Source organism: Colletotrichum karsti, assembly GCF_011947395.1.
Source record: "Colletotrichum karsti strain CkLH20 chromosome Unknown Scaffold2, whole genome shotgun sequence".
Classification (NCBI taxonomy): Eukaryota; Fungi; Ascomycota; class Sordariomycetes; order Glomerellales; family Glomerellaceae; genus Colletotrichum; species Colletotrichum karsti.
In genome coordinates, this window is record NW_024065902.1 from 552821 (window position 1) to 569656 (window position 16836).

The window sequence follows — 16836 nt, forward strand, 5'->3', positions numbered from 1 at the left end:
GCACGGGAACTTCATTACCAAAGTATTCTACCTTATTTTTTTATACGCCGATCCTCTATGTGTCCTTCTTGGACTTCTTCTTGTTCTTAGACTTTTGCGCCTCTTTGCCCTTCTTGACGGCATTAACGAGGTCCTCAATTTCCTGCACCTTCTCCTTCTCTTTCGCCTGTTTGGCATCCTCCTCTTCCCTGGCCTTCTGTCTCGCCCTGGTCATGGCCGCCTCCTTCTCCGTCTTCTCGATGAGCTTGTCGCTTTCTTCCCACAGCTTCTTCGCGATTTCCTCGTCGTGAACATCCTTGCGCGCGAAGTCGACCTCGCGGCACTCCTTAATCAGCTTTCCACCCTTTCCACGGCCGAGCGCCGGCTCCATGGCCGCATACAACAAGGACTGCGCGGCCTGGTCGGGGCTCTTGAGAAGCAACCACGGCACAAAGTAAGCGGCAAGATAGACCAGCAACCCCCACAGCGAGCCGCGCGACAACCAGCGCCTCATGCCGGGCGTGCGAGCGTATCCCGGGTCCACGAACACCACGCGCGAGTTCATCGGCAGCTCGTCCGGCCGCTTGTACGCGTCAAGGTGCTTCTGGAACGCCTGCCCAAAGACCATCAACGCCATCTTGCTCCGCTTGTAGGCCGCGCCGGGGGACCAGCTCTCCTTGCTCAGGGCGTCATCGAGGGGCGGGGCGCCGATGTAGGACGGGCACGTGGCGAAGATGATGCGCACGTCGCGGTCGAAGGGCTGCGCCTTGATGGCCGGGCTGAGGATGGAGAGCAGGTGGAAGTTGGCGAGGTAGTTGACCATCCACGTCTCCTCGAGGCCGTCGTCCGTCAGCGTCCTCTTGCCGCCGGGCGGGGGGACGGTCGCGGCGCAGAGGATGACCATGTCGAGGCGGCGGGGCGGAGAGTTGTCGATCCATTTCGTGGCGAACTTTCGGATGCTGTGAAGGGAGGAGAGGTCGACGTGCTCGGCGTAGATGAGCTCGTTGCCGGTGCGGGAGCGGACGTCGCCGATGTACTCGACGAGGAAGGGGTCCGAGACGGGGGTATGCGTGAGCAGGATGATCTGGGCGCCGCGCCGGCCCAACTCGAGGACGGTGCTGGCCCCTATGCCGGACGTGCCGCCCGTTATCATGACTATCCTGCCGTGCATGTCCCGCTCGGCCGGGTTGCTGGAGCCGGCGGCATATAGCTTGATGAGGACGAGGGCGGCGACGGTCGTGGTCGTCTTGAGGATGAACCACCAGTTATTGGTCAGCCAGGCCGGGGGCCCGGCCTCGAAGACGTAGCCCAGGTAGTCGATGGGCATGGCGAACGAGTGACTGGCTGTAGAGACGGTTCTTCGGAGGGAGTATTATTTAGCGGCAGCAGTCGGGCATCGCTGTAGACTCGGTCGTTGGTGTCTTGTCTCGGACTTGACACCTCGCTGCTTCTTTGCGGGAAGCTGGCCGAAGGGTGTGACGAGGCCACAGAGCTTCCTTGGTTTCTAGAAAAAGTGGAATTCTCGATTGCTCTCAGGGGCGGGATCGAACCCAACTGCGACAGGGGCAGGCTCGCTCTGCCGGCAGCGCTGTTGGAGGCCTAAAAACGCGCTAGAGGCCAAATCCTGCAGGGGACGAAAGTCGACGGCAACATTCCGCTGCTTACATAAGGGAATCTCGCCCGTGGTTGTCAAAGTGTGGAGCGGCCTCATCAAGCTTTCTCCATCAGCGTTCCTTCATCTCTAAACACCCGGCCGAGTGGACTTCAAATTTGAACTGTTTGGATCACGCAAGACTATTCGCACTTGCCAGCCGAGGCGGTATGGCCGCCCAAATCCCCAGGGAAGAGGAGGAAGTCGACGATGAGTACGGCGACGACTACGAGGTCCCGCTTCACCACAAGCGGCCGTTCGGCGCTGGCATCCCGCGGAAGCCTATCCAGTTCGTCAAGGCGTCCGACCCAACGCTCAGTACCACCAAGCCAGAGAAGACCTCCAAATCTGGCTCTTCAATAGGCGACTTTTATCTCAACCTGGTCCTGCCGAAGGAGAAGAGGCCTGCGGAGACACCAAAGGAGGAAGCGCACGTATGCGCCGTCTGCGACTTACCACTGGAGGAGGATGCCGTCAAGAAGCTCAGCAAGGGAAGCAGCGCGACGTCCAGACAGAAGCACGAGGCGTCCATCGCGCATCAAGTATGCCTCACTCACTCACATCCGCCGTCCGCTTTGGACCGGTCTCGCATGGGGTTGACGTACCTGTCATCACACGGCTGGGACCCGGACTCGCGGAGAGGACTCGGTGCTGCGCAACAAGGCATGCAATATCCCATCAAGACGAAACAGAAGGAAGACAAGTACGGTCTGGGCCTGGAGATCCCGAAAGAGCTGAAGGGCAGGGTTGAAAAGAAGAAGACTCCGACGCTGGACGCGAAGCAGAGTCGCAAGAAGGCCGACGAAGACAGGAGGAAGGCCGAGAGGTTGAGGGAGATGTTCTACGGGAGCGAGGATATGGATCGGTACCTGGGAACTGGGCGATGAATTATTGATACCCATTACACGGAGTTGGTGGTTTGTATTCGCTGCCAAATGTTTTTGGCTTGACTCGGTAGTTTTTGAGATATTGGGACGGACAACGGAAATGAGAAATTACGGCATTGCGAATGAACGAGATTAGAGGAAATGGAAGCGGACGGCGGCGAACATGAAGTTGATCCGGTTCACTGTGATGAGAATGCCACTCATGTTGAATGCGCAGAAGATAAATGAGCAATAGCAAAGGAGGGAAATAAAGAAGAGAGAATAGCAAACAGAATGATATATCCGTTTCATAAGTTTCGTTTCACATGTAGAGACTGAGTTGAGTGTACGTTACTTGCTGAAGCATCTCACAAAATACCAAGTCATTCCGTGGCCGGCTGTCAGAATAACAAATACTTTAGCCAAGCATAAGAATGGAGAACGCGCGAGAAGATCGGTAGCGGACCGTCTTGAAACGTACAAGGGATTGTCGGGACCAAACAACCATCATCCATGCGAGGACAAGAATATCTCCCGCAAGTGTTGATGGAGATTTCGAAAAGAGCCGTTGTAAGAAATGCAAAGGCGGTGACCTCATTCGGCCTGCTTTGGGGGCCGAAGGTGGGGGAATGCCGCTAAAGCGCCAGGTAGGGATCTTGTCCCATTCCACCTGGGCTCATTCATTCATTCAGTGTTGTGCTTGCGCAGACTGGCCCCGCAGAGCAGCGGCTGCGCACTCAACTTGAAGCGGGCAGCTGGAAAGTAGCGGTGCGGCAATCATAGGGACCGAAGGTCAGGTCACTTCTCTCCCACTCATCTCACCTCACCCACCACCTACCAATTTACACCACCTTCCCCTACCTACCTTACCTATTACCCCGACGGCAGAGCAACCTTACTCTTCCGGACCTTGCTTGCCGCCTTCCTGCAGGCTCAGACTCCCCTCGTGGTCTGGAGCATTGAGCATTGAAAGTCCCACCGCTGTGACCGGTTCTCCCTCCATCTTGAAACCCCGCCAGACCAAAGAACATCTGTCGGGCTGCACGCTGCAATACCAACAATCCAACACTCGACTCCATCAACCCAACTCAACACGCAGCACGCCAACGCGAACGCTGCAAAGAAGACGCAACTGTTCAGACAAAGAATAGAAGCCCGCCCGGACCTTGATTCTGTTCCGTGCCCATATTTCACCCAACGACCTGGACGCTGCGCATTCCAGCCTTGCCTCGCCCGTTCCCCTTCTGCTCGACTCGACGTCCAGTCCGTCCACTGGCGCACGGCAGTTACTTCCTCACTCTGCACCGGGTGCAAGTCCAAGACCATCCCGCCGGATAGCGATCTCAATTCTTCGTCCTCTCCCCCACCGCATCCTTCATCGAGCCGCTGCCTACGCGGCGAGTCGTCAAGATGGGTGTCTCCACGCTTCAGGAGCTCCATGACAGTAAGCCTTCCCACTACCTCAACCTTGCGAACCTTCTTGCACCGTACTTGTAAGTCCAGTAGCTGATTCCTTAAAATAGTCATCATCGACACCATCAAGAACATCACACGAGGCGACGTGAGCTACCCCTCTCCCCGGCGACGTCCAGCTACGATAAGCTAACAGCAATGCTCCCAGTGGAAAGTCCTGGTACTCGACGAAGACTCCAAGAAGGTTATAGACAATGTCGTCAAAGAAGATGACATTCTCAACAATAACATCGCCAGTATGTTGCTTAGATCGACCACCCCGCACCTTGCGACGAGCCTTGCCTGACCTCTGCTCCCAGACATCGAGCGCATCGAACAAAAGCGAGATATGAACCCGGAGATGGATGCCATCTACATCTTGTCGCCCAAAGAAAACATTGCCGAGATCCTGGTGAACGACATCGAGAGACGAAGATACAAGCAGTCGTTTTTGGTATGGACCGGCGTTCTGGAACCTCGAGTCCGACACTTGATCGATGGCTGCCCGGGCGCCAAACAAAGCATCGCTGGCTTCGAGACCCTGTCGATTGATTTCTTCCCCCGCGAGTCGCACCTCGTCACCTTCAGAGACCCTTGGAGTTTCCCGATTTTGTTCCACCCCGGCTGCAACAACCTCGTTGCACGTCACATGAAGATACTAGCCCAAAAGGTAACCTGCTCTCCAAGCACGACCCTTTGTGCCTAGCTCACGGGTATACAGATCACTGGGATTTGCGTTACGTTGGGCGAGTACCCAAAGGTTCGCTACTACAGACCTAAAGCCCCGCTGCACGAGGCCGCCGTGCTTTGCTCTCACCTAGCCCGATTCGTCCAAGAAGAATTGGACGAATATGCGCAATGGAACCAGAATTTCCCGCCGCAAACATCGAGACCGACAGGAACGCTCATTATTACCGACAGATCGATGGACTTGATGGCGCCTCTGGTGCACGAGTTCACCTACCAAGCAATGGCACATGATCTACTAAATATCAAGGAAGGCGACAAGATCACATATCACATGGTTACAAACGAAGGAACTGAAGGGGCTGGGGGAAAGGACATGGAATTGTCTGATAAAGACTCCGTTTGGGTCGACAACCGACACCGCCACATGAAGGACACCATCGACAAGCTCATGGGTGATTTCAAAAAGTTCCTGGACGCGAACCCCCACTTTGTGAACGAGGAGCAGGACACGACGAGCTTGAACGCCATTAGGGACATGTTGGCTGGGTTGCCGCAATTCCAAGAGATGAAGGAGGCCTACTCACTTCATCTGAACATGGCGCAAGAAGCCATGAACATTTTCCAGCACCACAAGCTGCCAGATATTGCGTCCGTCGAACAAAGTCTTGCAACAGGCTTGGACGAGGATTTTAAGAAGCCGAAGAACGTCCTGGATCAAGTCGTAAGGCTGCTCGACGACGAGGCCGTCACACCCAGCGATCGGTTGCGCCTCATTATGATGTACGTGATGTACCGAGACGGAGTTATTATGGAGGATATCAATCGACTGTTGGCGCACTCAGGGCTGCCTCAGAGGGACGGCGAGGTGGTGGTCAACCTCGAAATGCTCGGCGCCCGCCCTGTGCACGGTCTGAAAGACACCCGACCGCCGCCGCCGCCTCTATTCCCGAAGAACACGAAGCCCGCCGACGTGAGCGAGGAGTACTCACTATCCCGGTTCGAAACAGCCATGCAGACGATGCTAGAAGAGCTTTGCAGAGGCACCCTAGACCAGACCACGTTCCCGTACGTGAAGCCGCCGTTGGACCCCAACGAGGATCTCTTGGCCTCGCAGCAGGGTTCTCTCCGCGCAGGCAGGCCGAACTGGGCCTCGTCGGGACGTCGGCCACCTGAAAACAGACAGCGCTTCCTCGTCTTCATGGCCGGCGGTGCGACGTTCAGCGAGAGCCGAGCGTGCTACGAAGTCTCGGCCCGCCAGAGCAAGGACATCTTCCTGGCGACAAGCCACATGCTCACACCGCAACTCTTCGTCCGCCAGGTCGGCGACCTCACCAAGGACAAGCGCGGCTTGGATATCCCCATGGAACGCCCGACGCCCCGCGCTCCCGCATGGGTCTACGAGCGTCCAGCACCCCCGCCGAACCCCATGGCTAACCGCCCTGGAGGTGGGATGGCACCGCCGCAACAACCAGGCTTGCCGGGCGGTCGCAGGCCACCTCCGGCCGGCGGTCTTCCGTCGCGTCCCGTCGCGCCGCCGACGGCCCAGATGAGCCAGATGAACCTCGGCGCGCCCTCACCCGTGTCGAACGGGGCGTCGCCCGCCCCGTCAGACGGGGGCAAGCCACACAAGGGAGAGAAGGAGAAGAAGAAGCGCAACTTTTTGGGTATGAAGAAGAGCCACAAGGATAAGGGCTAAGGAGTGTACGGACGGATAGAAGCGGAGAGAGAGACAGAAACAAATGAGAAGCCCCTTCATTGCAAGCGCGGCGTTTTATTTTAGTGTTGAGATTACCCGTCCGCGTAGGGAGCAGACCGTATGGCGTAGAGAATTGGGTGGTGGGTGCCCTCGCGCCAAATATTCCCGTTGAGTACTACTGAATGAGGTGGGGAAGAAGGAAGGCGCTCTGCTGGACTTAATTCTGTAGAAGAAAACCAAAACCATGAACAACCGACAAGGCTACCTGAGAGATCGTATCGTAGTATCTTCTACAACTACCTTTCATAGATGTCAGAGCCACAAAAAGGAATTAGTCGGAGCCTTGACTCAGAAGATTGAATGAATCAGACAGCAATGAGGACAAAGATGACAACAGCAACAGAAATAATAGTTCCAATGAGGGCAGGAAGAAAGGGTCTGAGTTTGAGATGATACTGACAAGACCAGTGACAACTGTAGGAACCTGGTGTCCACAGGCTTGACCTTAATCTTGGAGGTGTTGATATGGTGGTTGTGGAATCTCACCTCAGGTAGTCTTTCATTCACACATGTCACTTACGCAAATCATTTGTAGTGAAGAATTTGTGGAAGCGAGGAACAAGACATCCATTTCATTTCATTCATGTCTACCGTGGTAGATCCATCTGACGCCCTATCCCTGCACCCCCGGGTATCCATCCCTCAGTTCTCAGTTCCTTCCCACTGCCGTCCATGTTATCAAAGGCTGGGCGTTTGTTCCCCGCCTTGATGTTGTCGCATGTGTCTTGTGCGAGTACAGCTCTGACTCGCTGTTGTGATAGGCATGCTGCTTCGTAAGCGCATAATTGGGCCTAGAAAAAGATCGTCCTCTCAAGTGTGCGTGTTTTGAGAGGTTGGTGATTACCGAGGATTAGAGATGGGGTGTGCTAGTGAGCAAATCTGACAAGCAAGAAATTGCTATATCGACAAGGTTTGTTGTGTTGGTTCAAATCCGTCCTTTTGAGGACACATCCGAACATTTGTTGTACTCAGACATGATAGATGCAGTTGCTATTCTGCTGGAATGCGACCTCATACTGAAGTCGGGATTGGTTGGTGATGATGGATATTTACTGTCTCCGGAACGCCTGAGCGGCGCCGGGGGGAGGCATACGTCCGTCAAAAGGGAATCCATGACCCTCGGGTCCTGGAGGTCCGGGGAAGCCGGGCATGCCAGCGGGCATGCCGGGAGGAGGAATGAATCCAGGCGGGGGAGGACCGCCAAAGAAGCCCGGAGGAGGGGGCATGTTACGGGACGGGGGCCCGGCCATGCTCTCGGGAGGAGGGAAGGCTCCTGGAGGGAAGTTGGGAGGGAACATGCCACCCATGGGATGGTTGCGACCCGGACCGCCAGCGAGGCCGGGAGGAGGAATCATGGAGCGCTGCTGGGGAGGGGGCATTGGTCCACCGCCTTGCATCCAGTTGGGGTTCATCTGGTCAAGGCCAGGGGGCGGCGGAGGTCGCTGCAGAATCTGCGTCGGTTGCATGCGGCTCTCAGGCTCGGGATGATGGAATCCTTCGTCCATGAAGCCCGGAGGAGCCTGGCCGCGCATCGGGCGTTGAGAACCACGACCGCCCTGGATGAAATCGGGCTCACGCTCTTGGGCGTGGGGGATTTGGGCAGCACGCTGAGGTTGCGGCATGCGCATGAGAAGTTGCTGCTCGGTGCGAGGAGGCTCGGGCTGAGCTCTCATCAGGTTCATCAAGAACTCGGTGTTACTGAGGTTGCGGCCCTGGTTCGGCTCCATTCTGCCCGAGTTCGAGCTAGAAGCCTGGTGGCGTTGTCCAACGAGCTCTTGCAACAGCTGATCTTGGCGAACAGCGGGTTGCTGGTTTGGCGGCATGGGACGCGGGTTTAGGATGTCGGACATGGACATGGAGCCTTGAGGCATACGGGGACGAATGTCTTCGCGACGCTCGCCGCCATACTGCTGGAATGGCTCGGGTGACGCAACGGCGCTCGAAGGATGCTGCTCGCGTGCCTGCGGCGGAGGTTCTTGGAAAGGCTGCGCAGCGGGAGGCGTGGAAGCGGCTTGAATGTTTGAACGCTGCAGCTTCATGAGCAACGCTTGGAAAGCCTCCTTCTCGCCGTCGGGAGCTTGCGCTGAGGTGCTGGGGCCTCCGAATGGCAGGCCGACAAGAGGAGTTGGTGGCTCTGTATGCAACTTGCGGCTTGGATCCTCCTGAGGAGCATTGAAAAAGGAGGTAAAGCGCGAGGACTTGCCGCCGCTGGGCTTGGGCTTGGCAGCCGGAGTCTCCTTCTTGGGCTCGATCGGGGAACCCACATCCAGGCCAGCAGTCGAAGCGAACTTGAGGAAGAATTGGTCGGGGCCGATCTCAACGGCAGGAGCCGAAGCAACAGCAGGTTGCTCGGCCTTGATCGCGGCCTCAGCGACGGCCGTTGACGGCTTTTCGTCGGCAGGAGGGCCGCTGCGGCTTGCCTTCATGCTCTCCATGAACTTCTTGAAGTCCTCCTCGGTGTGGCCACCAGCCTTCTCTCCGGCAGGTTCGTCAAGCCATTCGGGCTCGCGCTCGGAGCGATGATCGCCGCGCTCCCAACGGCGCTCGTAGTTTCGACCACTGGGCTTCTCCTCGGCAGGGGCAGCATCCTTATCTCGGTCTCTCCAGCTCTTGGCACGATCAATGCGCTCGCGAGCGGTCAGCGGGGGCTTCTCGTTACTGCTGTTGCCGTTGTCGTTCTTGAACCACGGCTCCGACTTGCCCCTGCTGAGACCGTTTCGGGGTCGGGTCTCGGCGTCGTCGTGGTCCTTTTCCTTGTCATGGTGGTCGGCGTTGCGGTGAGGTCGCTCTCTGCCTTCGACATCGCGGTCACGGGTTCGCCTGTCGTTGGGGAGCCTATCGCCACCGCCGGCACCCATGCGACCATGAAAGCGCTCAGCGCCCTCATGCCCGAAGCTCTTGCGCGGCTTTACGGTGCTCCAGCCATCAGTGTCCTGGTCACCATCGCCGCGGCGACGGAAGTTACTGTTCCTCGAGTCGCGGAATCGGTCACTCTCGGGGGTGTCTCCGTTTCGGTTGCGGAAGTTGAATCGGCTAGGGGATTCGGCGTTCTTGGGGTCTTTGTCGTTCTCGAAGGGCTTGCCACCATTGTTGCGCAGGGTGGCAGAAGCGAAGGCGGTTCGCGGGGGCCCGAGGATAATATCTTCAGGGTCTGCAATTGAATATTGAGTCAGCAGCTGCAACAAAAGTGTTTATGGGAGAGGCGGGGTCCACGCAAGGGATTGCGGTACATACTTGCGCTGTTTCGCGAGGCATTGCGGTCGACGCCAGGGCGGCGGTTGGTCTGGTCAAGGAGAGGGTTGTCATGGCTTCGTCTGTCGGCGGGAGTCTTGGTGTTGTTGTTCTGAGTACGAGCATTCTCGGGAGGGGGTCTGAGATGATAATTAGAGAAGGAGACAGGCAGGTGGTTTCTGGGAGAGGCAACATACCCCATCCATTCCTCAGCGGGTGGCAGGTTGGTGGGCTTGACGCATAGTGGCGATTCGCGCAGATGAATTAGGAACTCTGCGGTATATTGGAGTGCCATCGCAGGGTGATGATGCGAGGCGCATCCGAGTAGTGCTGGGTAGGGTATTGATGCTAAGCCGGGGGCAATGATGTTTGCATGAACAGATTGTAGCGGGCGGGTTCGGCGGTGCAACGAGTGGGAGGGAGGGAGTCGGTCGAGGGTGTTGCACAAGTCAGGTGGAGGGAGTTGAAGGGGTTGGATGTGATTTGTCGTGTGTTCGTGGTGTCGGGAGGGAAAACGGGTTGGGTAAGGTGAGGTTGAAAGGTTAGATAGACGGTGAGGAAGGAGGGAGAGCTGAGCAGGTCGCAGGTGGTGTCGAAGAGGGTGTCAAGCCAGTCGGCCGTCGTCAGTCCAGTCCAGTCAGTCCAATCCGGTCAGTGGAGGATGGAGACGGCGACAGCAGATGGGCTCCAATCGGGCTCGGGCTGCGCTGCGAGGTGAAGTGCGGACGGGTTCGAGTCGCTGCGGGCGCTGCAAGAGCGGTTGACGAGTTTAACGTGTGATGATATGGGGATGTGTTTGCGGCTGTGTGATGCAATACAGATAAGGTAGGTAAGGTAGAGAGGATTATTATGATGGGAAGGTCGGGTGGATTTTGGTAAGGTAGGTAGGCGAACTGTCTGTCAGGGCGAAGGCGGGTTGAGATGGTGGTCAAAGGAGGTTTGACTCTTGACACTTGGGACGAAACTTGGTGCTCAGGTGCAGCAGCAGCATACCTTACCGGTACGGGTACGGTACGGGTACAGTAGGCAGGAGCAGGTGCAGCAGCCACCAACGCAGAGGCGGGAAGGGGAAGCTGCCACCCACCTGCGCCTGGACGAATACCCACTCCACTGTTTCCTGCCCATTTTCAGGTCGCTCTCTGCGTGGCAGGTCGGTAAGGGAGGTACGTACTACCTTCACCTCAGCTCACCTCTCACCTCTCACCTCTCACCTTCCACCTCCTCACCTTGGCTCTTGCCATCTGGTTTCTCATTTCTGGAGACCTCAAGTGGAAGGCACGATGCTAGCTTCTCGGGCAGTTCCCGTACCTGCCTTAGGTAATTAGAACTCACTCATGCTACACCTCAGGCAACACCGTGATCCATTGACTGAGCAGCCCAACGTGAAGCTCAGGGCAGAAGGTTCCAGTGAAAATATTCAGTGGGGTGTTTCCTCGCCTGCCTCCCTCCTCGCCCTCATCTCAGAGAGACTGATGAAGCCCGGACCAGAAGGCCGCCCCGATCCCCGCCAGCCTGACCACTTGCCGCGACCTGCGCTCCTTGCTCCTTACGGTTGTCTCCTCGGAGGGGCCCATCGTCATTCTGCCCCACAGATTCCCTCTCGATGGAAGCTTAACCGAACCACCCAAAACCGCTTAGCGCCCATTCTTTGAATCGCTGAGAGCATGGAATCCTTCGACATGCAGTGTTGCATCGACTTCGATTCTCCCGTGCCAAGAGGATCCCTTACTCGGAATCCCATGCCGTCAATGGTGTTGTCGATGATAATGCTGTGAATAAACCGAGAGACAACTCGGTGATACGGATGCCTTTTTTTGCATGATACACAAACTCACGAATTCGTTGTTGTACCTTGCAATCTCCTTCAGGTCAAGTTAGGACCAAGCCATGATGATACCTATCTTAGACGACATTGTGTCTGAAAACAAGCCTTAATTTTGGACTGTGTCAAGAACTCGACTCGGGGAACGGTCGATGAATAATCTTGCTCTGAAGTGAATATTAGTTCTAACATAATTTATAAAACTCAGAAGATCCAGGGACATTATGCACATATGTGGGCCATTGTCGTACGCTTTAAGAGAGCTTTAGCAGTTCACCCGATTCTGTTCCCGTGATCGTGACGATACCAATGGCACTTAAGAGATACTCTATCAAGAAGGATAGACAGAAAGAATTATTGAGATGAGTAGTATGTTCACTTACGAGATCTCTATGATCACTTAAGTTTATATGACCGCGAAATAAATCTAAGCGTCTCTAATTTAACCAAGTTTTAAAGGAGAGACGTCGAAGCTCACTGTATGCCTCATCCAACGGAATCTCTTCTCTCAGAGTCAGAGCATTTCCATAAGTGTGCTCTCTATTCGATCTTTGAGAATAATTTGACCATGATACTGATTCAAATACGCGTCGATGGAATTAAATTGTCAGAAACGGAACTTGTACATGGAGGAACTTAAACGAACAACCTCATATGTAGCAACATCGATAATATGAGTCGAGGTACGCTGGCTCATAAAACGAGTCTGGGAGCGCACTCCAATAATGAGCTTGGTCTACAAGGCTGAGAGGGTGCATGGCAAGAATACAAGCAGATAGACGAAGTAAAAGATGGAAGACCCAAAATAGTCACATCCAACATGCGAAATAAATAGTTAGACGCCAAAAAAAATCTTCATTTTGATATCAAGTCCTTATGCCACCATTAATTTTATACAAATCCGCCAAGCTCAAGCTTCCAAAGCCAGAGGCACACCGCCGCGACTCCACTCCCCAACCCGCTCGCGATCGCAAGTCTCCCAGACCCGCCTCCTCAGCGCCCTCAGCACCCGCCTGACCTCCTCGTCCCCAACGAACCGCGCCTCCTGCGCATCGAGCCAGCTCACGACCCCGAACCGCGTCGCCAGCGTCGTGCTGCCCCCCTCGATCCGCGTCGCCCGGTACAGGATCCTCAGGATGCGGTTGCGCAGGTTGGCCCGCAGGTACGGGTTGCCCGCCAGCGCGAAGATCTTCTCGAACCACTTCTTCTGGTGCAGCACCGCCAGGTCCGCCGGGCCCCGCAGCCCGTCCAGCACGTACGCCAGCAGCCAGCTCACCTCCGTGTAGTACCGGTCGTCGTCCGACGGCGCCCCGTGCAGGATGTCGTGCGCCAGCGGCACCTTGTCGTGCTGCCAGACCGGCCCGCGCGTGAGGAACGTGTTGACCTTGGCGTAGAGGCAGTGCAGCGGGTTCTTGAGCACCTCGAGCGCGGCGATGGCGAAGGCGACCAGCGGGGACGCGACGGGCCCCCGGGTCACGAGCGGCCTGGAGGACTCCACCAGTTCCGAGAGCAGGAGCCAGATCTGCTCCTTCTCCTCGTACGACGACTCCTTGAACTTGGCCGCCATCTTCATGATGTTGGTCAGGGCTTCCTGGCGGATGCTGGCGTGCTCGGACCACAGGAGGCGGATGAGCGCCGCGGCGTGGCCTTCGTCGACGAGGTCCTCCACGCTCTTGGAGTTCCACTTGAGGAGCGCCGAGTTGTCTTTGTCGGACTCGAAGGGCACGTCGAGGATGGCTTCGAGCGAGGACTCGTCCAGCTCGCCGCCGACATCCACATTCTGTCGTTCGGATTTTGAAGTGTCCTCGGTGGCATCCTCCTCTTCCGCGACGTCGTCGACGACGTTCTTCTGCGCTTTCGGAACCACGGCCGGTGCGCGCCCAGCGAGGACCTCCGTCATCTTCTTCGCCAGCGCTTCAGCCACCGCAGAAGTCTCCCCCTTCGCCTTTGCAGAGCCCAAGACAAGCGAAAGGAACTTGGACAGGAGCTCCAACTCCTTCTTGTCCGTCGTCTTCTCGGCAACGAAAGGCAGTTGCTCGACCATCGCGGCCAGGATCAGACTCGCAGAAACCTCATCCTGGACGCTCTCCTGCATCAGGTCCATATACTTGAGCGGTGACGCGGCACACCTGCCGGCGCAGTTGTCGAGGTACCCCCAAATAAAGTCAATATTCCTCGGCTTGCTCTTCGTCAAATCCTTCGCCGCCCGAATGAATGGGACGAGCCCCGTACTCGGCAGCACGAGCTGATGCTGAACGGCAACCGACTCCAGCACCTCCTTCAACTTCGTCCTGCCCTGCGCGTTCTCGACGTACAGCTTGAGCAGCGCCACGAACGGCGACGCCGCCAGTCCCTCCGCCTTGGCAAACCACCTCATACCGGGCGAGTATCCAGCGATCGCGATCAGGTTCTCCAGCTCCATCAGCGCCAACGCCTGGTTCTGCGGCTCGTCGCCCCTGCTGTCGAGGCGGTTGAGCGAGTTGACCAGGAACGGCGAGACGTCGAAGTTGGCCCGGAGCGCCACCTGCGGGATGACCTCGTAGTACAGCAGCAGCAGCCTGCTGGCGGCCTCCCTCTGCAGCACGTTCTCCTCCGCCATGGCCTTGTAGCATTTCGTGACCTCCTTCATGTCCGGGATCTTTTGGCAGAACTCGTCGATGAGCTTGCGGGACGCCGTGTCCCAGGTCGATTTGGACGACTCGGCGGCCTCGCGGTGCATCTTCAGCGCCGCCTCCAGCTTCTGCAGCGCGAGCACGAGGATGCGGACCGCGAAGAACGAGACCAGCGTCGACTTGTGCGAGAGGCAGCGGACGAGGTCGCGCTGCTTCAGCGGCAGCGGAAGGACGTTGTCGAGGAGGATCGAAGTTGGCGGTGGGACACGGCGGTATCCCGATGCCGGGCCAAAGTGTTTTGCGAGAGGTAGTTGTACCGTGTTGAATAGAAATGCGGCGTACCCGATCCAAGTCATGGACAACTTGGGCTCGAACGAGAAGGATTTGTTGTTGATGAAATAGCTCGCGACCAGTTCCGGCGCGGCCTGGAAGATGGCGACGATGAGCTCGCTGTGCTTTAAACTCGACCACGGCCGCAGCTTCTGGATGAACTCGGACAGCACAAAGTTCGCGACGGCGATCTCGTCCTTGTACTTGTCCATCCACGCAACGCGCTCCAGACCGAAGTCGTCCAAGCTCTTGACATCCTGCGCCGCGTCGTCCTCCAGCTCCTTGGGGTACAGCCCGGTCCCAGGATACAGCACGCCAGCTCCGGGTGACGTGCACGTATACACCAGAAACTCATGCACCTTCTCCTTCACGGACGGCTTATCTTCCCCCTCTACATCATGCCTGTACGCATACAACCCCGCCAAACGATCCAACGTCTTGGTATTAAACGTCCTAAACTTGACCTCGCGCGGCAGTTTCTCGTCGAGCAGCACGTGCTTCTTCAACGCCTCCAGCATCTCCAGGATCAAGAACGGCGGGTCGTCCTTCAGCAAGAACGTAAGATGCGAAAACACCTCCTTCATCATCAACAGCTCCTTCTTCGCCTCCGAGGGCAGGAACTTGAGCAGGCTGAGGAACAGCTTAATCGCGTTCGTCCGCACCGACGGCTTCGACGGGTCCTCCACGCCCTCGGTCCCCAGGTGCCGGATCTCCAGGTTCCTCGCGAAGCTCGCGAGCGCCGAGTCCCGCGCGCGGAACACCCTCCTCGCCAGCGTCCCGCCGTCGATCGTCACCACCTCGCGCAGCAGCCGCAGCGTCGGCGAGATGATGTACCCGCTGCCCTTGGGCGCCGAGAGGTTCCGCGCGATCAGCTTGAGCTGGCGCTCCTGCAGCAGCGTCCGCGCGACGTCGAGCGCCCGCGGCAGCAGCTCCAGCGACTGGCTCGCGACCTGCAGCAGCAGCGCCAGCACCGCGGGCACCGCCGACATGAGGGCCTCGTTGTTGACCGACGCCCCGAACGCCCACATCTCCATCACGTCGGACAGGTGGACTGCGTCCTCGCTCGTGTCGCGGGGCCGCGCTGCGTCGAGGTACTCTCGGAGAAGCGCGAACCGCTCCTTGTTGTCGGCATCGGGGGTGTTGAAGCCGTCGAGGAAGACTTTGAGGGATTGGATGCCTACGATTCAAGTTTCCCAAGGTCAGTTCAGCCGCTCGATTTGGTGTCTTTCTGCGGAGCCATTGGCGAAAGTATCCTCTTCACTTACCATGCCTCGCTCGCTTCACGTCCTGATCGAAAGTGAGAAGCCCCTGCAACTGCCTCGCAGCATGAATCTCCTCGAAAGTAGGAGCCTCATGAACGACCTTCTGCCTCTTTCGTGCGGCATCGGCCTCGAGGCCACCGCGCGACGGTCGTTTGGGCATTTTTTTGGGGTGCTGAATGGGCGAGGATGTGTCTTGGAAGAAACACTATCGAACTTCATCTCTCGCTGGGCTTTCTCTGCCGCTGGTTGCGCAGTGGGACCCCGACCAGAAATAAAAAGTTCTGCCGGTTTCCACCGCTTCTGCTGTCTACCGGATGTGGCTTAGCGCGGGGACCTATCAGGCGGTGGGGCCGTGGGCCCGCAATGACATTTTGCCGCATCGAATTCACGTCCACGGGTCCGGGTAGCAAACACCACTCTCTCTCCATCACGACAATCCATCGCAAAACCAACCCAGACGCGATATCCTCTTGGGGACCACCCACGCGAACACCACCCCTAACAGAACCGATTTTATCTCAAAAATAAATACCCTCCTCCAAAAATGGGCTCCATCGTCATCCCCCATCTCAACTCAGGCTGGCACGTCGACCAAGCAATCCTCTCCGAAGAAGAGCGCCTCGTCGTCATCAGGTAAACCGCCCTCCCTCCAAGCCAAACAGCTTCATCTAACTTCCCCTCGCCAGATTCGGAAGAGACCACGACCCGGACTGCATGCGCCAGGACGAGGTCCTCTACCGCATCTCGGACCGCGTCAAGAACTTCGCCTCCATCTACGTCTGCGACATCGACCAGGTCCCCGACTTCAACCAGATGTACGAGCTCTACGACCCCTGCACCATCATGTTCTTCTTCCGCAACAAGCACATGATGGTCGACTTCGGCACCGGAAACAACAACAAGCTCAACTGGGTGTTAGAGGACAAGCAGGAGCTGATAGACATCATCGAGACCGTCTACCGCGGCGCGAAGAAGGGCCGCGGTCTCGTCGTCAGTCCGAAGGACTACTCTACTCGGCACCGGTACTAAGTGCATCGAACACGAATACGCGGCACGAAAACGACCTGGCGGGCACGCGTGCGCCTACCGACTTGGTCAGACGGCTAGGCGGGAAAATGTTCAGGGAGAAGCTATAGGGTTGGTCTCACGAATCGAAAAACACTTTTGAACCAGAAGATGCTAATG

At 57.1% G+C, this 16836-nt stretch overlaps 6 protein-coding genes across 6 annotated transcripts; 3 read left to right on the forward strand and 3 right to left on the reverse strand.

Annotated features, from left to right (window-relative positions):
• Nucleotides 1–55: 55 nt before the first annotated feature.
• Nucleotides 56–1306, reverse strand: CkaCkLH20_00725 (short chain dehydrogenase/reductase family Oxidoreductase; the record flags this gene model as incomplete). The annotated part of the gene is made up of 1 exon (XM_038883445.1): nucleotides 56–1306. One exon carries the CDS (start codon nucleotides 1304–1306, stop codon nucleotides 56–58), a length of 1251 nt encoding a protein of 416 aa, XP_038751040.1.
• A 494-nt stretch (nucleotides 1307–1800) lies between these two features.
• Nucleotides 1801–2517, forward strand: CkaCkLH20_00726 (g-patch domain-containing protein; the record flags this gene model as incomplete). Its single annotated transcript, XM_038883446.1, has 1 exon — nucleotides 1801–2517. The coding sequence occupies one exon, from the start codon at nucleotides 1801–1803 to the stop codon at nucleotides 2515–2517; it is 717 nt and encodes a 238-aa protein (XP_038751041.1).
• A 1389-nt stretch (nucleotides 2518–3906) lies between these two features.
• On the forward strand, nucleotides 3907–6334 carry CkaCkLH20_00727 (Sec1 family protein; the record flags this gene model as incomplete). The annotated part of the gene is made up of 5 exons (XM_038883447.1): nucleotides 3907–3940; nucleotides 4020–4057; nucleotides 4118–4205; nucleotides 4269–4618; nucleotides 4670–6334. The coding sequence occupies 5 exons, from the start codon at nucleotides 3907–3909 to the stop codon at nucleotides 6332–6334; spliced, it is 2175 nt and encodes a 724-aa protein (XP_038751042.1).
• A 1109-nt stretch (nucleotides 6335–7443) lies between these two features.
• Nucleotides 7444–9920, reverse strand: CkaCkLH20_00728 (uncharacterized protein; the record flags this gene model as incomplete). The annotated part of the gene is made up of 3 exons (XM_038883448.1): nucleotides 7444–9545; nucleotides 9629–9765; nucleotides 9823–9920. 3 exons carry the CDS (start codon nucleotides 9918–9920, stop codon nucleotides 7444–7446), a joined length of 2337 nt encoding a protein of 778 aa, XP_038751043.1.
• A 2437-nt stretch (nucleotides 9921–12357) lies between these two features.
• CkaCkLH20_00729 (putative ribosome biogenesis protein Urb1) lies at nucleotides 12358–15811 on the reverse strand (the record flags this gene model as incomplete). The annotated part of the gene is made up of 2 exons (XM_038883449.1): nucleotides 12358–15566; nucleotides 15655–15811. The coding sequence occupies 2 exons, from the start codon at nucleotides 15809–15811 to the stop codon at nucleotides 12358–12360; spliced, it is 3366 nt and encodes a 1121-aa protein (XP_038751044.1).
• Nucleotides 15812–16195: 384 nt separating this feature from the next.
• CkaCkLH20_00730 (uncharacterized protein) lies at nucleotides 16196–16680 on the forward strand (the record flags this gene model as incomplete). The annotated part of the gene is made up of 2 exons (XM_038883450.1): nucleotides 16196–16284; nucleotides 16338–16680. The coding sequence occupies 2 exons, from the start codon at nucleotides 16196–16198 to the stop codon at nucleotides 16678–16680; spliced, it is 432 nt and encodes a 143-aa protein (XP_038751045.1).
• Nucleotides 16681–16836: the final 156 nt, after the last annotated feature.